The sequence below is a fragment of the Poecilia reticulata genome, chromosome 1 (genome assembly GCF_904066995.2).
Source record: "Poecilia reticulata chromosome 1, P_reticulata-male-v2, whole genome shotgun sequence".
Taxonomy (NCBI): domain Eukaryota; kingdom Metazoa; phylum Chordata; class Actinopteri; order Cyprinodontiformes; family Poeciliidae; genus Poecilia; species Poecilia reticulata.
The window spans coordinates 26,878,861-26,906,792 of NC_088830.1; the positions used below are offsets into that span (position 1 = coordinate 26,878,861).

The following is a 27,932-nucleotide window of genomic DNA, read 5'->3' on the forward strand; positions in this document are numbered from 1 at the left end:
TGTTCTTTTATGGCGGAAAACACTAATAAATCTCATTTTTGTCTGCTGAGTACGGACAAAGATTTTCCCCCCAAAAAAGTCACAACTACAAAAGAAAAACCTGAAATGTATTTCTTTTAATTTAATTCAAAATAAATACTAACACGGCAATGCAAGTCCACTACTGGGTTCTTGCCCTAATGTTTTGGTAAGAAAACAAACAAGCAAATGATCCCAAAAATAGAAGAAAAAAAAAAATTCAGTTAATCCGTCATCACCTTTCAGAGACTTTCAAGACGTGCCTGTTTTTCTTTTTCATTTTCTTTTTTTCTTTTTACAACATACAAGATAACACTGTGTAGAATGACAAATATAAATAAAACAAACACTACGGTACAAAAAATGGGAGAGAAGGGAGCAAGGATCGGTGAGTTTGCAACAACCTGATCAAACCACCATTGTTAAAAAAACAAAACAAAAGAAAAAACAAAAATAAAAAGGTCAGCCAAGGTCCCACTTTTAGCTTTTTTTTTTTTTCCAGAGATGGTGAAGAAAACAGTTCAGTGCAGACTCCATGGGTACAGTGATGTCCTCGAAGGGTTCAGGAGTCGGGTCGTTTCCATGACGACGATGACAGGAAGGCGGCGGGGTACGTCTCCATGGAGATGTCCCCCATGTAAGATAGGAAGTAAATTCATTTATTCATAAAAAAAAAACAAAAAAACATTTAGTGGTTAAACACAGTCCTTTTTTTTGTGTTTGTTTTCAGTCGTTGCATTATTCACCTTGTCTGTAAGGACATAAAATAAAATAAAACAAAACAAAAAACAGAAAAACTAAAACAAAAGGCATTGCATATGTACATCAAGAAGTTTGGAGAGACATTTTATCTGGCAGTCATATCACAGTCTTCGTGTTTAAGTGTCTCACGGCTCAGTTTTCTCGTTATATGCGATTCCTTCATACTCAGATTTGTACATGTGTGTAAATAAACCTCTCATAATACTGACGGCACCGATGGACCAGGACACACAAACTGCTTCCTGTTGCATCTGTGTGATAAATCTTACTTTCTCTACACCTATATTTGTTTTTTTTATATTAACATCAGACTTTGTGTGTGTATATGTGTTTATGAGATGCTGTGTGGTTTCCACGCTCCGTTGAAATCGATTCAGTGACTAATATTTAGTGTTATTCATGAGTTGTGTGGGAATCCTGACGGTTTTTGCGTTGGTGGTTTAATTCCTGGAATAAATCAGATCTGATAGGTTGTTTTTTTTTTTTAGAATGAGTAATAAAGCAAAATCCTATTAATAAACAAAACTCACACTGAATAACTAAAAAAAAATAATTTAATTTGAGTGAATTTGCACAACAGCGTGTCGGAGCCATTGGAAAGAGGAAGAGAGAGGAAAAAAAGAGGAAATTTCTGCCAAAAACTTAAATCTCAAAATTCTAAATTTCTGAGCTTAAAGTGAAGAATTTGCTACAAAAAAACACTCAAATTTATTTCTGAATTGTTTCTAAAGTTATGACTTTATACGCTCCTTTTTTACTAAAACATTTCTGATATTAATGTCAACATTTGAGTGTTTTCTAGTTAATATTCAACATTTGAAACTCAAAAATGTCCAGGACTTTTCTACAATTTGTTTTTGTTAATCTAAATGTTTCTATGATTTTTTTATTATAGTAATTCTTTCATGTTTTAAGCTCAGAAATGTTCTTGCTTTTTCAAGATTTGACATTAACCTACATTTTCTGATTTATTTTTTTTGCCAGAAATATCCATCCCCCACTTTCTCATCTAAAATGCCTCCAATACACATTTGACACATTGCGATTTAAGTATTTAACAAAATGGTCGGTCACAAGTCCTTTGCTTTCTTGCTGATGGGATAGCGTTTAGTTTTCTGTAACATTCAGAAGATTTGAACACTTCAATTTTTTTAAAAATAAAAAAAGCTTTCCATTTAAAAATATTTCAAATATATTTTTAAATAAAAAAAGCACATTTGTTTGAACATTTTTAAGTTTGTCGAAGCCACCATGAGAGCAAATGAAGTCATGAGACACAATTAGGTGTTAAAAAGTAAATTTTTTAAATACAGTTAATTTAAACTGAACCAGTTCTGTGGTAATAAGAACATAAGCTTATGTTTTGAACATTTTTAAGAAAAATTGGCTTAAGATGGGAGTGAAATGTAATTTAAATTCAATGGGCTCTGTGAGAGCTCCCCCTCCTGGTGAGCCTGACAACTGCAACTGTGTTTCACAAAACATCTGATTTATTCTGGAGTTAACCGCCAACATCTACGACAGCGCATTGGGGCCATTATAGACTCATAATAATAATAAAAATAGAGTAAATTTCCAGACAAAAGAAACTTACAGTTTTTAGATTTACCTCAGAAACTTTCCAGAAAAAAACCCTGAATTTTTTAAACTTTACAAGTTGAAGGTTTTAAGACTTTTGAAACTCAGGAAATTTCCTGAAGTTGCAGTTCTGATTTTATGACATTTTTGTAACTTAACTTTAATTTTCAACTTCACAAAATCACACATTCCTAGAAAATTTCTGAAATTAGTCTAAAAATTTCAGGGTTTTTTTTAATGGAATTTTTCAACTTTTGGAACTCAAAAAGTTGAAAAAGTAAAAAAAAATTCTACTTTACAAACTCAGAATTTTACCCTTTTTTTTTCAATAAAATTTCTCATAATAATCTAAAAAAAATTATTTTTTTTTGTGCAAAATTTCAACTTTAGAAGCTCAGAAGTTTCCTTGTTTCTTATAGAAATTTTCAGAAATTAATCTCAAAATTTCAGATGCTTTCGCAGCAGATGTTGGACTTTTGGAGCTCAGAATCGTCCGAGCTTTTTAAAAAAAAAAATTCTGACATTAATCTCAGAAGCTCTGAACTTTTTTCTCAACCATTTTTGACTTTCGGAGCTCAGAAATATCCCAGTTTTTCTTAAAAAAAATTCCGAGCTCAATCTTAGAATTCCAGAGTTTTTCTAGCGAAAATGTACTCCTTTTATTTCATCTGCGATGACCACAACACGCTGTCGTACACACCAGTCAGAGCTGGAGCAGAAAATACACGTGTTTGTAATGTGTGTGTGTGTGTTTTATAAGTGTGTGTGCTATGACAGCATCCGCGTCCCACATGCATACAGTACACACATACTTTAAACTACATTTCCCTGTGGGAACGTTCATTCCCCTTGTCCTACAGCGAAGATGAGAAACCGAAGAGTAGCAGAGTCTGTGGAAAGCTGGAGCGCAGAGCCGAGTCTGAACCTGCTTGTGCTCTGGAGCGCCTGAGTGAGCTGTGCGGCAGTTTAGTGTTTCAGAATAAGGAACCATTTAAAAAAAAGAAAAAAGTAGTGACTGCAGCGATGAAGGAAATGGTACAGACTCATTCTTTCTTATTTTCTCTTTTCTTTTTTTCCACTTTTTAGCTGATTTTCTTCGCCATGGTTTTAGAAATGTGTGCCACCATGACAGATGAATGAGAAATGAGTGAAACATGAGCCATGCACTTTTCCTCAGGACTCAAAATCCGGCTGCCCTCTCCCAAAAAAAACAACAAAACAAAAACAAAAAGACAGACGACAACAAAACCACCCTGTCTGCATGATACGAAACATCTGCACACATAAGGCAACATTTTTGGTTTTTTGTTCCCTAAAACGGCTCTTCGAAACCAAGTGCAAAAATGTCAAAGGAAAGGAAAAAAAAAAGGGCAAAAAAAAAAAAAAAGATAATCGCAAAGCGAATGGGTTTAACAACTTAATACTGATGGAGAGAAAAAAAATAAATAACAAAAACATTGCCTTCTGCAGTAAATAGCGCTGAAAATGTAGGAGACTTTTTTTTTTTTAGTGTGGGGAGACCAGCTTGAGTCTATCCCACTGTGCAAAAACCTCTTTTAAAGTCCCTAAAAAGACTTCTTCACGTCTGCGACGAGGCAGACGGGGAGAAAAAGAGGGGAGACTGGTCTTTTTTTTTCTTTTTTCTTTTTCTAGAATGGCTACGCGTTTTCCTCAAAATGGCCACGAATGGGGACGACGGTGGCTGACTGGGACGAAGCGCTCACTCCCGCCCGCTGGCTGAGTAGGAGAACTGTGGGAAATGAGGCCGTCGCTCGTTGTCCGCTGCGTCCATCCCGTCCTCGTCATCTGGAAGAAAAATGAAATAGAAACAGACGCAGACATCAGCTGGATCGGCGCAGTAATACGAGGAAGTATTCCCACCCGTTCACGTCTTCAACACAGATGTTTTCCTAAAGCGATTTGTGAATCGTTTTTAAAAAATAGCACAAATAAAAACATGTCTTAGAAAACTGACACATGAGCAGGAATACTCGCACCCTTTGCTGTGACACTTAATTTGAATTCTGACTTGAATCTGTGTGGTAAAGATTGTGGTTGTGGTAAGAAGGTTTTCCAACCTCAGAGACTTAGAGATAAATCACTAAAATACCAGAGAACATGTGCAAAAATTGATCAGAAATTATATTGGTTATTGAGAAGGCTATAAATAATTTGACTCTATTTTTATATAAATCAAAACTAAACACATTGTTTATTTTTTCAATAAAATTTTACATAATTTTATTATTTTTTGGGGGACATTTGTCTCAGTCCCCTTTAGAAAAAAAATCTGTTTAATGGAAATCATTTTAATATAAATATGCCATAGGTATGAATAATTATGGCATTAATGTCCCAACGGTTCTTCAATATAATAATAATAAGAAGAAGTATAAATTCTTACTTTCTAAATAAGTTTTATTTAATGCTTTGTGTGGATGTTTTAAAAGAAAACTTACACAATACAAACTTTTCATCAAGGCCACATTCATGTATTTTTATTGGTCTGATGTAATATTCTAATTTCAGTGTCATGTTTTCAGCAGCTGCAAGTGGAAATTCATTGTAATTAAGAGAAATAAAGGGTTTCAAACATTCATCTGTGTATAATTAATCTCTATAATGTTTCACTTACTGATGAAATAAATTGACTTTTCAATAATATTCTAATTTATTAAATGGGTCTGAACAACCAACACACAGGAATTCAGATGATGATGGTAAATTTGTCAAATATATAATCAAGAAGTTACTTAAACTTAAATATTAGAATATCTAAATGTCACCAAATCTTTCTTGAAATGTTCATATATGATCATAATTTTGAGAAGATGACTTTTCTGCAGACGAAGGCAGTCTGGTATAAAACAAAAGCATTTTCCAAGTGCTTACATTTTTCTGGTGGAGTGATGGTGATGGTCTGTGCTGTGAACTCCTCGTCAAAGTAGCGCGTGTCCGTCTCTGAGGAGACCTGCGGCTGGAAGGGCGGGACCAGCTGGACCAGAAAGGAAACCAGTGAAGGAGAGAGAGCAGCTGTGGTTCAGGGAATTCAACTAAAACTCACAGAGGTTCACCTACTGAAACGCTCTCCTAGGAAAAGATCACCACGAAAAGTCCAAATTCGGTTTATGTTTACAGTAAACCATATTTAAAAGCAAAATAAATGTAAGGCCTTTATTTTAGATTAAGACAGAAAATCAAAATAAAATGCATCTTAACGTGCTAAAAGAGCTCAATAATCCTTTTTTCAATATGTACATAAAAACATCTCTCTTTTTATTGTTGCTTAAATTAAAGAGGTACTAAATAATGTAAATATGCATATAAAATAGTTTTTATGTAAATCAGGTCAGCATTTTCAGAAAACGGTAGATAAAGAGCAGCGACTGGTTCTGCATCTACGTTTTCTACTGCTGGAAAAAAAAACTCCGTTAATAATAAGTCATTGAGGCTTTTAGAATAATAAATAGCCAAAAAATGGTCCTGCTAATTTTTGTGGGAAGTTAGCAAATAAACATAATTTTGGTAATTTTAAATAAACTAAACCAGGAAGAGTTTAGTCTGATTAAACTTCAGACAGTGAGGAAAAAATATGGCTGTTTTTTTTAAAGAAAATATCCGGTTTCAACTGTGAATAATGTTTTACAAATTCATGCTTTAAATCACGATTGCATTTTATTACAAATCTGTGCAGTTTAAAAATCCAGCGTTTTCAAAGACTTGCAAAAATAAAATAAAATAAAAAAAGTTCTCACTAAATTTTGGGGGAAATTTTGCAAATAGAAATAACTTTGGTAATTCCAGCTAACCTGAAATAAGAAGAGTTTAGTCTGATTTAACTTCAGACAGTGAGATTAAATATGCTCTTTTTTTTAGAGATGTGCCGATCAGGTTTTTTCCTGACGATTCCGATTCCGATCACCCATGAGGGCCGATCACCGATGCCGATCACATAATTATTATTATGTTTTTAATCATAAGCACTACAGTTACATTATGTGGAAAAAGGAACCATGAATTCACCTTAATTTAGAGAAAAACTTGTTTTTAGTAACTTTTTCCAAGAAAAAAACTAAACATGCATTGTGCAAATTGTACTCCTATTGATAATACTATCTTTAACAGACTGATAACATACGAAGGCTCTGAAGAGGCTAAATAATGCAAAGAGCCAAAATAAAACCTCTCAACATTACCAAAAAAATTCAAGTATACAGGTTCCATTACAATAAACAATCCAGAGTTACTGAATGAAAACTTCCTGTTAGCATGGCGGCTAGCTGATTACTGCTAGTTCTGAGTGGCTGTTTCTAACTGAGTGGAGTAATTATGCAGAGCAGGGAGGAGATCGATTATTTTTTTAGAGATTATCTGTCTCATGTTAGGCCAGCTAAAGTTTTAATACGTATGTAAAATTTATTTTTTTAGGTTAGATGCTGCAGCTCTAAGCAGAGGTTCGGTGTGAGAGTCACTACCAGGTGGAGCAGAAGCGGCGCTCCGTCTGTGAAATATTACTACCTGTAGCGCGTAGCAGCGGTTCAACAGCGAGAGCAGAACCAGCGTCTTACATCGCAGATCGAAGACTTAAATAATTTTGCTGGTCATTTGTTTAGCTTTCTGACCATCATGCTAATCCGGGTGAGTGTTTGTAGCTGTGCGCTGCTTTACCTGCTATCTGATCCTCCATATGTCTTTTTACTGCAGTGAGCCTCGATGTAGCCAAACTCCGTCAAGTATGCCATTGTTTTTATGTCGTATTAGCTTCGATGTGTTGATGCATTTTGACCTGCTTCAATTTTCCGCCGCAACACGCAAACTTCCCCAGTCACTCAGTGCGTTATAGTTCCACATCGCTTAGGATTTGTTGCTGCGCGTTTGTGCAGTGTGAAGGAAAGAAGAGGCCAGCTGCACAGGCAGGCTGAGAAATGAGATGCAGGTTATCGGCAACAAGAGACCGTGATCGGCGATCGGTGGCCGATCGATCGGCACATCTCTACTCTTTTCATTAGGTATATGAAAATATCTGGAGTGACATTTCCAATTTAAGGTTTTTAATCAAATGTTAGAAACTGTGAAGTTTGAATATCAAGCACTTCCAAGGACTTTATGCAGAAATCAAGCACTTTTCAAACCTTTAAAGTTTGGAAACTTTTAAATTAAATCAAATTAATTCAATGCTTTAAGTTAAATCAAAGCACCCGGACGAACCCTGTGCTTTCTGTGATTATTTATACGTCTGTTTGAGATAAAAGCCTGTCTGAGGAAATATCCGTCGTCTGCATCATGTTCTCCTAACCGGGTTCGTCAGTGACTTTTATATCGACAGTTTGCATAAAAACAGGCTATTTTAAAATATTCTCCAGAAAGTCAGACAATTTAGAAAAATAACAGCAGGTGAAAAATGTAAAAAAAAAAAAAAAAAAAAAAAGACAAGGATTAGATCATTTTGCTTCTTTTTACATCTATTTCTGTCTCAGACTAATTTTGGGAAATATGGTAACCCCAATACCAAAAATAGAGCTGCTATGTTGCATAAACTCCTTCTGAAGTTAAGATGACGTTTGGCGGATAAACGCTGCGCTCACCTTCTTGTCGTACACGTCCTGCCAATCGACTGTGCCGAAGAAGCTGTGCCTCATAATCTCCTTAGCGTCATCCGGCCCGCCGCCCAGCCTGACAGCAAACACATTACGAAGAAGAAGAAGAAAAGAAGAAGAAGATCTCCACGTCAGACGTCAAATGTGGTCTTATATCCATCACTGGAACCTGCTACTGATCCCAAAATAACTCGTCAGGGTGAGCCGGTTCCCTCTGCGGAGCTGCAGATTACACCGGCTTCTTCGCCCGAGACAGAAACGCCTCGCGCACTGCAAAAACACCAAACCTTACCAAGTCATTTTGTCTAGTGCAAATATCTTAGTGCATTTTAAATCAGACAAAACTAACTTTGCTGCAAAACATATGAGCTTCTTTTAAGTCAATAATTTCTTAATTATTGACTGGCAGATTCTTAAACTAACAGTGGGAATGATTGACTTAAAACAATCTCCTATATCTTTCTGAAAATTTACTTGTAAGTTAGTTTAGTCTTATTTCAACTGTACTAAAATATTTGCATTACAAAGTAGACCAAAACTACTTTGTAAGTTTTAGAGTTTTTACAGAGTGGAAGAAGAAAGAGGAAAATCAGAACCAGCTGGTCACTTTCTGTTTGTTCTAGTCAAGATGACTAGAATCATCCCGAATCATAAATTCACATAAATGTGTGAATTCACACATTTTACGACAATAATTTCAACTTTGTGGTCTGTGATAAAAAGAAGTACAAGCTTGTTTTAACCAATAATTCACCAGGCACAAAGCTGCAGTTTCTGCAAAAGTTTTATACTAAAAGAAACTGATTTGGAAAAATAAGTTTCTTTTGTCTGATTTTGTTATTTTGGAATAATGTTATTCATAATCACTCTAGTCTTTACAATGCCAAAATTTCCACTTAACTTTATATTTTGGTCTGTCTGACAATGTAATTTCTAAATATTAAATGACTGATATTTTGGTCAGTTACTTTAGTAGCATTAATAAAAACTTATTTACCCTTACTTGAGTAATTTCTTGTGTGGGAACTTTTAACTTTTACTTGAGTAAAAATATAAAATAACAAACCTTAGTCTTAACTAATATAATTTTTGGGCACTCTACCAACCTCTGCTACTTTGTTTCATCTAGCAGAAACTAACTGGGAAACGTTTCTTACATTGGCGATTGTTTTGTTGCTTTAAGCTGATCAAAAATTACCATCAGTGTCTGCATGTTGTGTTTAGGCCTGTCACAATCACAAATTTAGCTGGATTATAAATTGTAGAGATGTGCCGATCAGATTTTTCCTGCCGATTTCGATCACCCATGAGGGCCGATCACCGATACCGATCACATAATTATTTATTTTTTTAATTATAAGCACTACCGGTTACATTATGTGGAAAAAGGAACTATGAATTCACCTTAATTTAGACAAAAACTTGTTTTTAATAACTTTTTAAAAGAGGAAAACTAAACAAAACAGACATTGTGCAAATTGTACTGCTATCAGTAATACTACCTTTAACAGACTGAAAACATATGAAGGCTCTGAAGAGGCTAAATAATGCAAAAAGTCAACAAACCTCTCAACATTACCAAAAAAATTCAAGTATAAAACTTAACATTCAAAGGCAAATACAGGATCCATTACAATAAACAATCCAGAGTTACTGAATGAAAACTTCCTGTTAGCATGGCGGCCAGCTGATTACTGCCAGTTCTGAGTGGCTGTTTCTGTCTGAGCGGAGTAATTATGCAGAGCAGGGAGGAGATCGATTATTTTTTTTAGAGATTATCTGTCTCATGTTAGGACAGCGAAAGTTTTAATACGTATGTAAAATGTATTCTTTTAGGTTAGATGCTGTAGCTTTAAGCTGAGGTTCGGTGTGAGAGTCACTACCAGGTGGAGCAGAAGCGGCGCTCAGTCTGTGAAATATTACTACCTGTTGCGCGTAGCAGCGGTTCAACAGCAGAACCAGCGTCTTACATCGCAGCTCGAAGACTTAAATAATTTTGCGGGTTATTTGTTTAGCTTTCTGACTGTCATGCTAATCCGGGTGAGTGTTTGTAGCTGTGCGCTGCTTTACCCGCTATCTGATCTTCCATATGTCTTTTTTACTGCAGTGAGCCTCGATGTAGCCAAACTCCGTCAAGTATGCCATTGTTTTTACGTCGTATTAGGTGCGTTGTGTTGATGCATTTTTGACCTGCTTCAATTTTCCGCCGCAACACGCAAACTTCTGCATTCACTCAGTGCGTTATAGTTCCACATGCTTAGGATTTGTTGCTGCGCGTTTGCGCAGTGTGAAGGAAAGAGACCAGCTGCACAGGCAGGCTGAGAAATGAGATGCAGGTGTTCGGTTTGTGTGATTGGCAACAAATGACCGTGATCGGCGATCACCGAACATACACTTTTTCACGGAAATAGGCCGATTATGATCGGTGGCTGATCGATCGGCACACCTCTAATAAATTGTCACAGAAATGATTGCGATAATCAATAATATTGTCATTTTCAGACAATTTTCAACTAATAATAATAATAATAACATTCAACATTGGAACTGAAAAAAAGTTTAGATATTCAAAATAAACAAGCAAAACAAAAATAATCAAGATGGTTTATGAAGTTTCTGTAACTGAAGTTACATTTGAAAAATATAATTGCTCAGCTTAGAAAGCGAAAACAGGCAAAAGGGGCAGGTAGAGCCAACAAACTACTTTGTACTCGGTGTCAAATGTTTGCAGCGTTTTTCAAAATGGCGGCTTTTCAGCAACATTAAAGGTGAGCGCCTCTTTAACGGCTCATTTATGTGATTAAGTGATTTTCTGCTTATGTGTGCGTACCGTTTGTTGGGGTCCTTGATCAGCAGGCCTGACAGCAGTGACTTGGCATCAGCAGACAGGGTTCGTGGAAACTTGATCTCCTCCATCAGGATGAGCTCAAACAGCTTCTCGTGGTCCTGGTTGTAGAACGGAAGCCGGCCGCACATCATCTCATACGTAACGACGCCCAGACCCCACCAGTCCACCGCTCGCCCGTAGTCGTTGTCCTCCAGAACCTGATGATGAGAAAGAAATACCTCCGTTTCTCTCAGGAAAGAAAACGACATCTTGGACATTTTACAGCAAAATGTCCAAGATTACACCATTTGCTGATGACATAAATCTCTTCTCTAGTAAGTAGCGATCGTGGTTTCTCAGTCGGAGACAGTTTGCTTTGTTCAGGTCCACAGGGACCAAGGAGGTCCTGCTAAATGACAGAAACACTGTCAAAACCAAACTATCTTTCTTTCACCACTTGATAACATTTGATTGGTACCAAAGACGAGCTTGAGTTTTAAACATACAACTTTCAAGATCTTCTGCCCACAGAAAGTGGAGTCAACCCCGGGTTTTATTTTTACATCTTAAGTGACTTATTTAAGATCTGAAGTCAAAATTGGTTTATTTATTCTTCAAGTTCATTTTGTTTAGTCAAAACGTTATTTTCTCCAGACATTTATTTCTAGACACGTTTTGTTACGCTGCTCTTGGCAGTTGGTGGTTACCATAGCAACCAGTAACTGACAGCTCCTCCGCCTTTTTCTGTTGCTGCCGGCAACTGGGGTACATATTAGGATCGGCTGTTTTCTTTACAAGTGTTATGTTTTAGCACATACCTTAGACAAAATTTAATTCTATACAGGGATTCATGTGTGATTTTGCCATGTTTTGTATGTGTTAAATGTTTAAACGTGTTTAATTTTACAATTGTTAACTGAACCATTCATCTGTAGTTTGTTTTGAGTTATTGATTGTATTTGATTTAATGTATAGGGGCAGAACCAAGAACCAACTTGATTTTCCCTCTTGGTAGGCATGTTTTAAAGTAATGCTTCATCTATCAATAGTGTGATATTCCTTGAATGTTATATGCATTTTATTTCTTGCACTCAAAATAAATATTCAATTAGGCCTGTCATGGTAAATTTTGCTGGACGATAAATTGTCCTATAAGTTATTGCGATAAACGATAATATTGTTGTTTTGAGACAATTTAAAAGTAATATAACAGTTATGGCATAATAATGCTGGAACACATTCTTAAAGATCAATAAGCTTAAAATTTCAATGACCATTTAGCACTGGAACTGGAAGACATTTTATATCTCTAAAATAAATAAAACAACAAATAAAATGAATTATGAAGTCTCTGCAAAAAAAAAAAAAAAAAAAAAAAAAAAAAAAAAGGGCCTGTTGAGACCATAACACCAAAATGAAGATTTTACTCATCCATTATTCTGGAGAAAGAGAAAAATGATAAATCACGCAAATGGAAATTATTGTCAATTAATTATCATGCAATTAATTGACTTATTGCTTATAGCGACAGGCCTATATTTAATGTCATTTATGTTAAAGATGAGATTAGTCATGCGGATTAATGATGTAAATTTATGCTAAATACCACAGTGCCATTTTTCTGTTGCCGCCTGTAAATGTGGGGCAGAAGCTGTTGATTTTCTCTCTTGTTGGAATAAATACAGTGTGTGTGTGTGTGTGTGTGTCATTTGCGTCTCTGGAAGCTCTGACCTCAGGAGCGAGGTACTCCGGTGTTCCACAGAAGGTCTTCATGGTCGCAGTGTCGGTAATCCCCTCTTTACACAGGCCAAAATCTGTGATCTTGATGTGGCCGTCTTTGTCTAACATGAGGTTTTCCAGCTAATGGAGGATAAAATAAAAATGAATTTAAAAAAATGCAAGGTTTTGTTTTTTTCCCCCGTCTCAGATTGTCAACATGTTACCTTGAGGTCACGGTAGACGATCTTGGCAGAATGAAGGTAGTCTAAAGCAGAAACGATCTCAGCGCCGTAAAAACGAGTGCGGTCCTCTGAAAACACCCTCTCTCTTGACAAGTGGAAAAACAGCTGCAGAAAAAATAAATAAATAAAAGAAATTCACACACTTTAATAAAAAAAAAAAATTAAAAAAGGTCAACACAGGCCTCTGTGGTCATGGAGATCCTCTGTATACAGAGGAACAAATAAGTCCAAACACTTCTATAAATAAAACTTTTCCTTTCTTGATGTATTTTTAACTTAATGGTCTCTTTATTTAGATGCTGTTCTGAAGAAATACTCCTACTTTTTTGTGTAGTTTTTCTGGTATTAGCAGGTCCAATCCCCACCAAATTACACAAAATAAACACTCAGCAATCTATGAAAATGTTTAATAATAATGACAGAAAATTACTACTGTAAGCTGTTGTTGGGCTTAGAGATTTTGTGTCACCCAAAGAGACGAAGTTATGAGAGTTATTAGCCTCTTGTTTGTAAATGTCCTCTTGTCTACCTGTTGTAGAAATCTGTTTAATCTCAAACTGGTTCCTAAACGATTGAACAAGCCTGTCTCTCCACCTCAAACGAGCCTCTTCGCCAACTGTTTTCAAATCTTTTTTCCCAGGCTTTTGACACCATGTGAGACATTGGACATGTTGTTATTTATTTAATTCTCTTTTAGTTTTCTTAACTTTTGTTACTGCAAAAAAAAGCTCTTTTTAATATATTTTTGTATTTTATTCTTAATGTTTTTATTTTTCTGTATAGCTATGAGATCCTTCCTGTCATCAACAACGACTCTTTGTAGGTACTTGATGACTTGAGTTAGTTAATGATATCCTTAAATTATTTTTTCCCCAAAAGGTCATGATTATACTTTTATTAATAAACCAAGGCTACTTTTGCTATTGAATATCAAATTTACATTAATGCCATTTCAAATGACATTAATCTGTTCAGTTATTTTTACTAGTTAGCGCCTCCTACAGGTTTCTGATAGTGTGGCTCCTGGCTTGCACGCCTCTGAAGTGATTCTTTTGAAACTCTCAACCTCGATCTTAATCACTACATTAAAAAGCATTTCAGCAGCATATTACCTCTCCTCCATTGACGTATTCCATTACAAAGCAAAGCCGATCCTTGGTCTGGAACGAGTACTTCAAAGACTGAAAGAAAAGACAGTAAACATCTAAAACGAGTTCGTCCTTCTACAGTCATGGTGCATCAGGGTATCTGCGGGTCTCAGAAAGTGAAATTTAAGACTTTTAAACACCTTTTTAATGCCACTTGGAATTAAATTTCAGACCAAAAAACATTAAATGTAGAGAATGGTTGGGGGATTCTGTTGTATGACAATCAAATAGCAAAAACTGAAATTTCTAGAATCTACTTGTGGTTCTTGGCAGCAGATGTTTGCTTTTCACACTGAATGTCACTCTATACAACTTTAACCCCTGTAGTACCAAGCTTAAAAGTTTTATGTTTTTATTCACAGAATGCACCTAGCTTTGGATGGGTTGGTAACAGTCCAGCCAACTGAGGATAAATTTATACACAATAGACACCAAAAAGGCTAGCTAGCAAGGATATATTAGTGGTTACCAGTAGCATTTTGTAGTGTTTAGCTGTATTTGAAACACTATTAATGAAAATGCAGTGGTTGTTCAAAAACATACAGCTCGGAAAAACATTAAGAGACCACTTAAAATGATCGGTTTCTCTGACTTTACTTTTTATAGGTATAATGTTTGAGTAAAATGAACATTGGTCTTTAATTCTATGAACTACTGAAATTTCAAGCAAAAATTTAGTATTTATTTGCAGAAAATGAGAAATGGTCAAAATAACAAAAATGATGCAGTGCTTTCAGAGTTCAAATGATGCAAAGAAAACAAGTTCATATCCATTTAGAAACAACAATACTAATGTTTTAACTCAGGAAGAGTTCAGAAATCAATGTTTGGTGGAAAAACCAGGAGGTTTTCAATGGGTTCAGGGCAGTGGGCTCTCCAGTTTCTCCAGAGCTGTATATTTTGACCTAAGTTCAAAGTCTTGTTTGTGCAATGGTGGCATTAATACCATAATTAACATATTCAGATTGAATAGTCTGTTTTACTCCTCAAGTGCCTAGTGGATCTAATAAGCATCATACCTAAATTTACACTAATGGTAGGTGCAATGTTCAAATTTATAACCTCTAAGGTATTTATCATCTGGTTGAAAGCAAAACCACAATACATTTGATTTGTTCAATTAGATACAAAGTTAGACATTCAGGGGTTAATGACCCCCAACTTAGTCTGAAGGTCACCTCTCAGCTTCTTTGAACCGAGCTTAATAACGCTAAGCCGATGTAATCCAGTTTGACATGTTTGACATTTCTTCAGTCATACTCACCGTTAGGAACGGATGCCGAGTGTTTTTCAATACTCTACTTTCTGTCAGCGTATGAGCAACTTCATCCTGTGATAAGAAAGGTTTAACAGAGAAGTCATTAGTTGAAAAGAAATCTTTGACAAATAGATACAGATATAACTGGAAAAAATTGTCACTAATAAGCTCTAAAAGCTGCTGTTTAGGAAGTATTTGCAAAAGATCAAATATGAGTAATGATTGATGTGCCCAAGAATAAAATACAATTGGGGAGGACACCTTGGCTATAATGACTTCCTTCTTCAGGATCTTCATGGCATAGTAGGTGCCGCTCGCCTTCTCCCTCACTAGAATGACTTTTCCAAACGTGCCTTTACCCAGAAGCTTCAGATAGTCAAAGTCATTCATTGTCTGGACAAATTACAAGAGATAATCAGGGAAACGTCATCAAAACTTTACATTTCGGTACATTTAACAGCGGACACACTTTGGACCACATCCAGCAGGTTTGACATTTCTGATGTTTCTTCTGTTAAAGTTGTACCTTTCGTTTGTAGTGACTGATGGACGTGTCCATCTCCTCCTCATTAACGTTCTCAATCTGGGAAGTGGGGCTGCACAGGATGCCTTCCTCCTCCTGTTTAGCCAGCGATTCTGCAACCATCTGGATGGCCTCGGCCCACTCGTCCCTAATGCCGGCAGTAAAAGGTTAAAAAGAAATCCGTTACATATTGAGGTAACATACCTAAACATATTCTTTCGGGTTTTTAAAAAACAAGAAAACATATGCATACACAACCAAGGACAAAATAATTAGCTTAGCACTACTTTTCTGTTTGAAAAGGAGCAGGAAGACGTGAACACGTATCTGTGTTTAGTTCTACACCTTATCTCAGTTTAACAAAATATTTCACTTACCACCTCAATAATTATCAGAAATGTGTAGCTAAAACCATGTTATGGCATTCATATGTCTGTTCAATACACAGTCTTAAAAAAAAAAATAAATAAATTACAATACATAAAGAAAAAGATTACAAACTGATTCTCATAACAAAACAAGAAAATCTACAGACCTATTATAATACTAATAACAGTAAGAATAATGACAATTGTAAATACCAACCAGACATGCAGCATCAGAATAATTACTAACTCCGTTCACCCTATAAATTCTTCAAAATATGTTACAAATCTGATACAACTACAAATAAAAGACCCTAATGGTTTTGAGTAGACAAGAAACCAGTAGCTGATTGTCATTAACCACAAAACTGTGCAAATTGGAATTACGAAAATAAACATGCTAAATGGAAACGTGCCAATTTTGAAAAAAAATTTGTTTTTCAATAAAAAGTTTTTGTGATAGAAGGAGACGGTTTTTCAGCCGTATCGAAATTGGTGCATTTCGCAAAACTGCAATGGATACACTTATTTTTCCCATCACACCAGTTGGTATACAGCAGCAATGCACTTATTTGCAGGCGCTGGCCTCCTTGGACAATCTGCATCTGGCTCCACAGCATCACACAGTTCATCAAAAGCTGAGATTGTAATTTGAAAGTGTTGAATCTGTAGCTCTTCCTTAAAACAGCAGATTACAATCTTCCAAAATGCAGTGCATGTAGCCACTCTCAAGAATAAGAGGCACTTCAATGTAATTTAGAAATGAAACTAACAAGTTTTACCCTTTAAAGCTGCAGTTTGTACCTTCTATAAAAAATATATTTTTTATAAATTAGTTGAAATTGTCACTATATCATAACAGTTTGGGATAAAAAAAATCTGTGGAAATAAAATTGAGCTCCTTTGCCTTCTCTCAGTGTTCCCAAGAAACAACCAATCAGAGACAGGAGGCGGGTCTTAGCGTCGTCAATCATGCTTGCTTCTTCCTGATAATGTCTGCCAGAATTCTTAGGCTAGTTAGCAAGGCACAGATCATAGCAAATAAACAATTTGCCTGAAATGATAAGTTGTTTCTTCGCCATGTCATGAAGAAGAAGTTTTATTTATATGGCACTTTTTCAGCAGTAAGGAAGTTCAAAGAGCTTTACATGAATTAGATTAAGGTTCAAAAGAAACTAGATGTATCAACTTTTATCAAATAAACTGAACACGGTGAAGACGAGTATTAAGGCTAACCTCTCATCAGGAGTGTCGACATGAAAAGTCCTCTCGATGACGGTGGTCCACTGCAGGCAGCGGATGATGAAGGTGTTTGGTTTGGGTCGTTCTGTCTTCATCAATTGACATTCTGAAAGTACCCCAGAGAAACGCGTTGGGATTACAGCGATCTTAACAAGCAGAGGTTGAAGGGAGGCATGGCCTGCTCATGTCTTACTTGCTACAGAGAAGTTGTTGAGCGGATAGGCCAGGTCCGAGTCCTGCGGTTTGTCCTTGTAGCCGATGAAGGAGCCATCTGTCTTGAGCAGAAAGTAACGTGGTCGCCAGTTCTTGATGTATTCGCCTGCAGGGATTCACAAAAAGAGAGAAAGGTTACCGACCAATATTACTGGGCGTTTTAGCCATATTTTCAAGTCTCCAATAACTGCCAGGTCTTTTTGAGGCTGGAATCCTCTGCAAACTATTGAAATATCAGGTTTGCACTAAGAAAAAAAAAAAAGCAGCAAAAGACAAAAAAAATATAAAACTTTTCATTTTAGCAACATTTAGAGAAAAGATCTAATTTCTAAAAATTTTTTTTACAAAAGTGTGGACATTTTTTGACAAGAGTTAAATCTAAGCTACAACAACCCACAGAGGTGCAAAAAAAAACAATAGAGGGGCTTGTAGGAGCAGAGAGGAAGGAACCCAAGCATTAGGTCATCCTCTGTAGGCTCATAGCGCCACAGAGAAACTTCCTCCTGCCTCCGCGCCAACAGCTATGAGCTCAGACCAGAAATAAAAAAAAAAACAACCTTTCAATGAATGAACTCAAACGGACACACTTACACAAACACACAAAGCAGTGTGGGAAATAAACTCCAGCAGCCAAGTGCCGCTCAGGCTAGAATGCAGCCCAAAGCTTCAGCGCTGGCCCTCTGGCAGGTAAACAACCATTGTTTGGAAGTGCTGTTCTTTACACCGACAGAGAACGGAGGAGTGAGAGGGGTGGAAAACACATCCTTCATGACAGGAGCTGATGTTTTTAGCAAAAAATAAAACACGCCTTCAATAGAAAATACCCTCGGTAGGACAACTGGCCTCTGGGTGGCTTTCAGTGCTTCTGAAAAACTCCTATCATTAGCGCTGAAACGATTAATCGAATTAATCCATCATCAGGCCTGTCGCGATAAGCAATGCATCAATTAATCGCATGATAAATTAAAACAATAATTTTCATTTGAATGATTTATCGTTTCTCTGTTTTCTACTAAAAAGTCTGTCTGGTGCTTTGGTGTCAACTAGTTCTTTTTTTGAAAGTCTGTTGTTTACAGAGACTTCATAATTCATTTTATTTGTTTTTATTTGTCGTTTCTGTCGTTTTGTTTATTTATTTTGGATATTTAAAATGCCTTCTAGTTCCAGTGTTGAATATTCATTAGAATTTAAAGTTTATTGATCTTTGAGAATGTGTTCTTGAAAATGGTCTCAAAACAGCAATATTATCGTTTATTGCAATAATTTCTGGAACAATTTATTTTATGGAAAAATTTGTTATCACGACAGGCCAATCCATTATTGAAATAATCATGAATAAATTTCGGAATCGATTAATTGTCAACTGGAGCATACGGACTCTAATTAAATCAAAACTGTCTGGACAATATGGCTGAAAAACTTCTCACAATGCAAGTAGTAATATCAGTCGATATCAATAACCTGTTGAGTAACTTGTGCTAAAAATGTTAAAAAAAAAAAAAAGTGTGGAGGGAAAACTGTGGATAAATCAGGAAAGTTCACCAGTTTGGTAATGTATCAGATATTTAAAATGAAAAACTAACCAATGATTATCAATATCGACTATTATTGCTAAGCAACCAAAGGCTACAAAGGTTGCCAAGACCCTCCTCCTGAATCTGATTGGTTGATTCTAGTTAGTACTGGGAGCACTGGGAGAAGGCATAGGAGTTTGATTTTTTTTCCACAGATTATCTGTCACGTACCATACTGTCCTGACATGGGAAAAACAGATTAGCCCTACACTGTATTGGTGCTAAAATCAATCAAAAAGGTTATTAGAAGCATTTTTTAGCTGCAGATGCATCCTTTGCTACTAATGATCAAGCATAAAGGAATACTATGTAATTAGATTAGGCAAAAAAAAAAAAACATTAAAAAAAATATTTAATTTATTTGTATCGTTTAATATTGTATTAAAAAGTCTTATGTGATTGAATAAAAATTCAGCATCATGTGTCAATATTTTTTGTCTGATTAATTGTCAGAATAATCTGTAGAACAATTGTTTATTAAAATATTCATTAGTTGCAGCCCTTGTACTCTAACCTGCTTTTGTAGCAAGTCATGCAAATACAACCGGCATCTCACAGATTAAATGACAGGAGAAAATATATGTTTACATATTTATTTGATTTAAACAAGAGTTTAAATGTTGGACTTTGACTCTTGAAACAGTTCATTTAAAGACGGTGCTTATTTCAGCGAAAGAGCTTATAAATAAACAACAATTTAGCAGGTGCCCATTTTCTGTTTAGCTCATATTTTGTTTTAATTTCTGTATTTTATTCCTCTCAGTAGGATTAAAACCGACCATCAATTGAAAGCACTCAATAAATATAGTCTTTGAACTGCTGACACTTAAGTATAGAGTAAATTAAATTGCAATATCCATTAAGACAAATGGAGCGCATCTCTAATCAGCTTAGACTGACAAGCGAAGCCAGTAGCACGATGTCTGTCCAGGCCTCTGCTGAAGCTGCCGCACGGTCTCACAACTGCAATCTTGTACATAAAGTTAAGTTAGTTTAATGCAAAAAGAAGGATCTTACCTTGTTTTCACTAAGTTTTTACAAAGCTGCGTGCAACTCAGTTGATTTAATCTTTCTCTTCATATAGCCCATTTAGCTCTGCTTTTGCTTTGACAAACCGACAGCAGTCTCTACTAGTCTGATTTATAAGATTGAAGGATTTATTATCATTATATTTCAGCAGAGATGGTGGTGGAACATCTGAAATGGTTATCTTAAGATTCAAAGTGCTTGGTTCATGTGTCACAGTGTTTGAAAAATAAATAAATAAATAAAAAAGTCAGAGGAAGAGCAAAATTTGTCAGAATCATCTCCAAAATAAAATGCGTTTGCTGTGGAAGGACGTCTGTATTAAAATAGATTTGTTATTGTTTTGCATATGTTTTCTTTTAAACTGCAGTTCCACTGCAATGCATAATGGATACGTATTAGAATAAATGTCATTTACAGCAGAGAAAGTGGGGAAAGGAAATGGAACTGCTTCTTGAACAGTATTCACCCACTTCAAAATAAGAGCATGAATAAAAACGTCTACCTCAAGAGTTTTTAACAGGCAAATATTCAACACAGATGTCAAACTTTATTCAACTGAAGGTTTACAGAGCAGCTAAATAATTTAGGGTTTTAGAATTCATCAGGAAAAAATTATTCAAGGGAAGCTAAATGTTTTCAAACTTAGCAAAAGCAATAAGAATCAGAATTCAGGATTCATTTTAATGTCATTGAGCACAATGAAATTTAATTTAAAAAATAAAATAAATTTAAACAAAGCACTAAATAAAATATTAGCTCCACTATTAGCGCATTAGCAGAAGCGTTTTCAATTGAAACTAGCAGTTGACAAGTTGCTGTTGACGTAAATCCATGGCCCAATCAACAAATGCAGTCTTCAGCCAATCAAATTGATTGTCCGCAATAATCGACCCGCTGATGAACTGAGAAACTACTGACTCAACAACTAAAGCTTAAAACCATTATGTACTGTTAGTTTACATATTTTTTCATTTGAATATAAACATCTGTTAAAATTTGACTGGAGGAGAAAAAAAAGAAAAGAAAAATCATGACAGCTGATTTTAAAACAAAAATGAATCACAATTTTAATCAAAGGTTACGTAAAACAATGAAATTGACTTGCAGGGACTATTTTCAGCACCATCTTAATCCACATTTGGTGCTCTAATGAGTATTTGGGGCAGCAGTGCTGCGTACGCGGTACTCAGTCAAAACATGTTACGGTTTGTGTTTACAGTAATGACGGAGCGAGCCGTCCACTGAATGTGGCTGGCTAATGCGATTTCAATAAAATTCATTAACCCAATATTTTTTGGAGGTAAAACTGATGCTGTGAGGGAAAGATGATAAACTAGACGCAGCCTAAACCTTTAATAAACTCAAAGGGGTTTGAAATTAAAGAAATAAACTAGGAAGTAAGAGAAACGCTTACTTTAAAAAAAATCTAAAAGGTCAGAATGAATATTAAAACCATTTTACTTCAATTAGACGGATTCAGCTGTGTAATAATTGTGAGTATTTAAAACTGTGTTTTTCACTCTTTAAACAAAAAAATGTATAAAAACAATTTGATAAATGTTACAAAGTTTGATCATGTTTTCTTTCATGAGTTTGTCTACAGATTTAGCTGGAATTGCTTGGATATATTTCAGAAAACTATAAAGAAAAGATTCTGCTTTATTAAATAAATGCTTTATTTTACATGAAGCATTTTGATTATGCTTTATGTAAAATAAAGTGAAAGTAATTTTTTTTTATCCACTTCCATACTCATTTTGTCTTTCAGCATTGTGCATTTTTTATTTTTGGATTTACATATGGAATGGTTATAAAACAGCCAAAAATAAAACACAAATAAATAAAATAAACTGAGTGAATTATCTTGATCATCTGTCTGACAGCTCAAATATACAATTGATGTTTTTGAAATCTAAAAAAACAAAAACCAAAGAGAAAAGATGAAAACAGCCTGACCTCTTTTCTGGACCCAGCCTTCCTTGACGACGTTCTGGTCGCTCATGGTGGCTTCTCCTCAACACTAGTTCTCCCAGTTCTCCCAGTGTGGTGACCGTTCTGTGACAGCAGTTGGAGGGGTTGCGGGGACGCTTGGTTCTTCTGAACTTTAGAGGTCAGCTCGACCTTTCCGATGGATCACCGTAATTACTGGGGGTTGCTGTTCTCTAAAACTTTTCCTCTCTCTCGTATTCCAGCCGTCACTTTCTCTTCTCCTCGTCTCAGCACGGATGCAAATCCACTTTCTCTTCTTGTCGTCTGTCCTTCCTCCTCTCTCCGTTTTCTTCTCCACACCTTCCTTCTTCAGCTCTGTTTCAGTGTTCCTTACTCTTGTGGCCTCTGAAACCTTTCCGTGTGTTCAGGCTCTCCTGGCGTGAGTCAGCCTGGAAGGAAACGGCAGCAGAGAAAGGAGAGGAGGGGAAGGAGAAAAAAACAACAAAACAAAAACAAAGCAGGTCAGTGGATAGTTTCCTCCATACAGCAAGTCAGCAAGAAGTCATTGTTTTTAGCTGTAACACACTTTCTGCCTCATTCAGACCTTTACCTCCTCTTTTCTTCCTTCTTTAACAACGTCCCTGCTCCCATTCAGACTTTGCATCTTTCTCCTCCCCTCTACATCCTTAAACTTTTCCGCATCGCCCCTTTTCTCTTTAGCTTACATTTTCCAAATGTCTTGTCTTGTCCTTTTCTTTTATAGTACTGTCCGTCGTTTTCATTTACATCAAATTTTGTCTTTGTCAAACTTCTAAAACTTTCACTTTTTCCACCATTCAGTTTACCTCCTTCCTGACAATAAATCATGATAGACACGTCATCAATATAAACAGATTCAATAATCAATACATAGAATATTCAGTGAACTCCAACCCAGAACTGCACAGCATTCTGGGAAATGTAGGCAGAGGAAAGGCTTTAGCTCCTCCATCTCTCGTGGCCAGCTAAGCAAAATTGGAGGAATCAGCTAACTCGCTCACTTTTTGGTTACTTAGCAACAACTCACTCACTCTTTGGTTACCTAGCAACAACCTGTTGAGCAACTTGCACAGCAGTATTTTCAGGTTTTGCCTCTGTGCCTCATAACTGCTTAAAAATAAACAACAACGGCAAGGGGTGAAAACTGCAGCCAAAACAGGAAAGGTAGCATCAACAGTTTGGTTGCATTTCAGATATTCTTAACAAAAAAACTAATCAATAATTATTGATATCAAATGGAATAAAACGCAAATATCCTGGTATGCTTTTTAGCCATATCGTTTGAAAAGCTCAGCCTTTTCTGCTTGACTGAACATCAATACAATATAGGACCGATGTGTTGACTATTTGATTAGAGAAGAGCCAGAAAAATCAAAGTTAATCATAACTGATATCGTCAAAGGAATATTATTTCAGTTACACATTTTTTATATATTCTGCAGCCTTATTCCTCAGCCGTTTCTTAATATTCCTCTCCTTCCCAGTGTGTTGCACATGCCCTGGTATTTGTAAACATTTCCTGTTTGAGGCCTGAACATATTGTACCCCTGTGCATCCATAGGCCACTTGAGCTGCGCTGGCACTTATGCACCCATATTCATACTATTTATAGCTCAGTTGAACCACTGTTCACTCCATCCTCCTCAGGGGACGATAATGCACAGGTTTGTTCCCTCAGAAGAGAAGAAGAAAAAGGAACCACGAAGAAAAAAATGCAGTGATTTCTAACCGTGATTTTGATGCAGCATTTGTAGTTCCTGTTATGATTTGTCGACATGGTGACAACATTAAATCTCACCACGCTGTTGTTGCCATTTTTTCCTGTTGTTTTCTTTACCTGCCGTATGAATGAGAGTATTTGTAGCTGTCAGTGCACACAAACAGTTTGGGAAATAACTTCTGGGCTCCGTACTAGTGGATCCCCAAAACATGGGTTGGTTCAGATGCTGGGAAACTTCACACTAGGGCTGCAGCTAGTGATTATTTTAATAAACTATTAATCAAATAAAAAAAGGCACATTCTGCAGATTTTTCATTTAGCCAATTAAGATTATTTTAATATTAAAAATGTGTAAAAAATAAAAAATAAAAAATGCAACAACTAACTAAATTGTTTTTTTTATACGAATTATTTTCCCTCCTAAAATGCAGTAATATAGCAAATGATGCATCTGCAGCTAAATAAATACCTAAATTAGCCCTTTTTACTTCACTTATCAATTCAGTGTCCGGTTGATCTGTTAACTATTTCATCAATTAATCAAGATTTGGATAACAAAAGTGCTTAATAGGAGATTTATTTCTCAGAATTTTGACATGGTGAAGCCGTAACTCCACACTTTACTATCATTTGTGCTATTTATTGCAAGTAAATATAAGCATAAAGTCATAACAACTCACTTTTCCTTCCACAGAGACGTCAGGTTCCTCCCTGTCTGCTTTATTTTTCCATCCCAATCTCTTCACTAACAGACCTCAATTTCCTCTACCCACAAAGAGGTAGAATATGATTAGGCTTATAATTTTACACAACAATCATGTATCTGCACCAACATCTCCCTAGTAATTTGTTAATCTAAAGTGAAAATGATAAATATCTATATATAGCCATCACAGGATCTGCAACTGATGATCTAAACCCCACACAATCCCAGAATAAACTACAAAATCAGCCACTGTTGCATACAAGACTTTCCAAGACAAGATGGAGATCAAATGTTTACAGTTTAACTATTTCAGGACATTATACTTTTTTGGGGGTGGGAGGGGTTTCACCATAAATTGCAAAGCTTAATGGAGAAACAATTAATTACTCAACCAAAACTACTCCTTGGTAAGGCTGGGCAATAAACCAATAACAGTATATATTGCAACAGCCACGTAATCAATACAAATAAAAAATACATGTGATAGAATGTTCAATAATTTCACTGAACTCTGATTCAGAACTGCACAGCATTCTGGGAAATGTAGGCAGGCAATGTAGGTTTTAGCCGCTCAACTTCTCACCACCAGGTAAGCGAGGCTGGTGGAATCAACTAACTCATTTACACTTTGGTTACCTAGCAACTCACTCACTCTTTGGTTACTTAGCAACAACTTGTTGAGTAACTGGCGCAGCAGCAGTTTCAGGTTTCACCTCATAACTGCTTTAAAATAAAAGAAAAAAACAGCATTGTGAACTGAAAACTGTGGATAAAACAGAAAAGGTCACTTCAACAGTTTGGCAGTATTTCAGACATTTAAAATACATTTTTTAAAAAACATCTACTCAATAATTGTCAATATAGTGATAGGTTTTTCAACCATATCGTCCAGACTTTGTTCTTAGAATCAAAAAAATATTTAAGTTATTAAATGCAGCCACACATTGAAAGACAATCTCTAAACTGAATTCAACTATTGAGCAACAGCTGAATGATACATTTTACAAAAACAGTAAGAGAAAAATAAAGGTTTGTCATATCATATCATATCATGGAGTCAAAGCCAGGTCTTCCAAGACCGAGACAACTAAATTCATCCCTGGCATGGACCTACATTGTAAATTATGATTGACCATATTGACCAAAAATTGATTCACATAAGTGTCCCAATTCTCATTTACTACAATTCAGAATAGATCTAAAAGGTCCCAAAATCGATTTTAACACAAAAAAATAGAACAAATCCACTGTCTGAAGAAATCCTTTTCGCATAATGTGCAACATAATAATCTTTATTGTCCACAAATATGGGCATTTGCCTTTTCAAGGTGTTGTTTTTTTTTTTTAAACACAGTAAAAGGATCACAACAGAATCACAGACTGTCAAACTAGCCACAGACAACTTCACCTCTGAATAATGGTCAAAATTTGAGTAAAATTATAGCATTTGGAATAAGTGAGTTCTTATAAATGTTCTAGGTTGACATGAATACAAAATGTTTATCAAACGCCGTGAGGACTTATGGAATTTTTTATTTATTTTACAATTCTTTACTAAGCTACAAAGATTGTTAAATGGCTAAGAACTTCAGGATGGAAAATGCGAAGTCGTCCATGGAGGACACCGTCTGCAGAATGGTGTGGCTTTGTAAGAGCAAAACGGAGGAGGCATGAATTATTTTTGAAAATTTAATAAATGTTATGCTTTAATGTCTTCATTTGTCAGTCTACTTTGCAAAGACTAGAGTAGATCATAAGGATCGTTTTTGCACACTAACAGAAATCATTATGAATACTTGTTTTGACTTGAAAATTGATTTTGAATGGAGTCTTGGCCCCAAAAATCGGAATCAAAAGATATCCAGATGGACTGAAATGTTTAACATGACTTACTGACTTCTTTTATGCATCTGCAATGCTAGAATATAAATCTAACACCCTTAAAATGTATTTTTCTGCTCTTTTTTAATTTTTTATTGCAAATATCAGTTTGTATTTACTTATGCATCACAAGTGAGGCTTCTATATGCCCTGTTCCTCCAAGAATTTTAAAGAAATATGGAGAACTTTCCATATTGTGACATAAATTTTTTTATTATTATTCTCTGGACATTCAGCTTGAAGGTGTTATGATACATGTATTTTTCATTTAAAGCAAACCAACAAGAGGCAACAATGGGAAGAACCAGGGCTCGAATGGGGGGGGAGACGTGACACCCCCTCATACCCCAATGACAACAAAAACAATGGCTGACAGACAGGAAAAACCCGTTGTGTCTTTCTGGAGACTGCTCAGAGTCGCAGCCCACCGGTACCACAAGCGACCCATGTGGTCCCCGGTTCTCTGTCCATGACTGGGTTCCCGCACCTCGCACAAAATACTGAAACAACAGCTTTTGTTTCAAGGGCGTGTGGTGTCATTATCTGTTACATAACAACATCCGCTCTGCGTGCTCCTTTATATATTCATGGGCCAAACGGGAATAAATATGTGGCGGTAGCTCTCACTGCGATACCAGACCGTTGTGGGCGGTGGGAAACCGAGGACGAGACCCTGGTGTGAACCAGGACGACCTGTGATGGCTCGGATGGAGGATGCAGACTAGCCAGGGATGCTAGTTGGGGGGTAGGGGGAGTAATGTTAGCCGGCTAGATAGCTGAATGCCAGGCTAGCTAAGCAAACTGGCTAACTGTCAGTTTGAAGCGGGCGCGTGATCCGTTCTGGTCCTGGTGTTTTTCCATCACCGCCATTAAATAACGTTGTTGGTATTATTTATTGATTCAGTATGAACACGAGATATTGTGTTTTTTTTGTTGTTTTTTTTACGGGTGGGGTGGGGGGTGTAGAAGAGAGGATGTGGAGGCTGGGGGTGGGGGGTGTATCGTTCATCATGGAGGTGGGCCGAGGCCAGACGGACGGTGCCGCTATGCATTCCCGAAACAGCATCACCCGGCGAGGCACCCCTTTCCAGGCTTGGCGGATGACGAAGCCAAAGCAGGGGTCCGTGAGGCGCCGCCGCCGCCGCTAGCTAGCGCGATAACCCCCTGCCCCTACCCGACGAATCCGCACCCCCACAGAAAAAAAAAGAAAGAAAAAAGACGACGACCCTAGTTCCCACCTCCTCCCTTCCAGCTACTCTCCTGAATAATTTCCTTCCAAATCCCAGACATGTTACATTAAACCGGCGCAATTATTTCACCTGGTAGTTGAAGACTGATAGGGATGCCCCCTCCTCCTCCTTCCCTCCTCCTTCCCTCCTCTTTCCCTCCTCGATGGTTACTGGAGCATCCGACGGAGTAACGTCCCTTCAGGAGGACAGTGATGGAGCCATAGCCGCCGGTGTTGAGCTGGAGTGAAGGGGGTTTGCGCCAAAGACCGACTGAACCGCTCGGCTCCTGCTCCCTCTGCTGCTCCGCCAGGAAACCTCGCTCCTCGGCTCCGA

The 27,932-nt window shown here is 36.5% G+C and overlaps 1 protein-coding gene across 2 annotated transcripts; it reads right to left on the reverse strand.

The window, feature by feature from the left end:
* Positions 1–97: 97 nt before the first annotated feature.
* akt3b (v-akt murine thymoma viral oncogene homolog 3b) lies at positions 98–27,926 on the reverse strand. Of its 2 annotated transcripts, XM_008418110.3 has the most exons (14): positions 27,690–27,926; positions 22,052–22,473; positions 17,473–17,598; positions 17,274–17,385; positions 15,676–15,820; positions 15,411–15,542; positions 15,156–15,221; positions 13,856–13,924; positions 12,726–12,848; positions 12,514–12,642; positions 10,786–11,000; positions 7,944–8,031; positions 5,251–5,353; positions 98–4,164 (listed from the first exon to the last, which is right to left on the reverse strand). In XM_008418110.3, the coding sequence occupies exons 2-14, from the start codon at positions 22,095–22,097 to the stop codon at positions 4,079–4,081; spliced, it is 1,440 nt and encodes a 479-aa protein (XP_008416332.1). In that variant the 5' UTR covers positions 22,098–22,473; positions 27,690–27,926; the 3' UTR covers positions 98–4,078. The 2 variants fall into 2 exon arrangements, with proteins under 2 accessions (XP_008416332.1, XP_081466598.1); XM_081610472.1 differs by lacking the exons at positions 22,052–22,473; positions 27,690–27,926 and adding an exon at positions 20,084–20,363.
* Between the last annotated feature and the right edge of the window lie 6 nt (positions 27,927–27,932).

What these genes read in the sequence shown, in the direction of transcription:
- akt3b (XM_008418110.3), bottom strand. Translation starts at nt 22,097, where the DNA reads ATGAGCGACCAGAACGTCGTCAAGGAAGGCTGGGTCCAGAAAAGAG. An exon ending in CTCGGCATCCGTTCCTAACG is followed by an intron (nt 13,925 to 15,155) that starts GTGAGTATGACT and finishes CTTTTCTTTCAG; the next exon opens with TCTTTGAAGTACTCGTTCCA. An exon ending in TCGTCTACCGTGACCTCAAG is followed by an intron (nt 12,643 to 12,725) that starts GTAACATGTTGA and finishes ATCCTCCATTAG; the next exon opens with CTGGAAAACCTCATGTTAGA.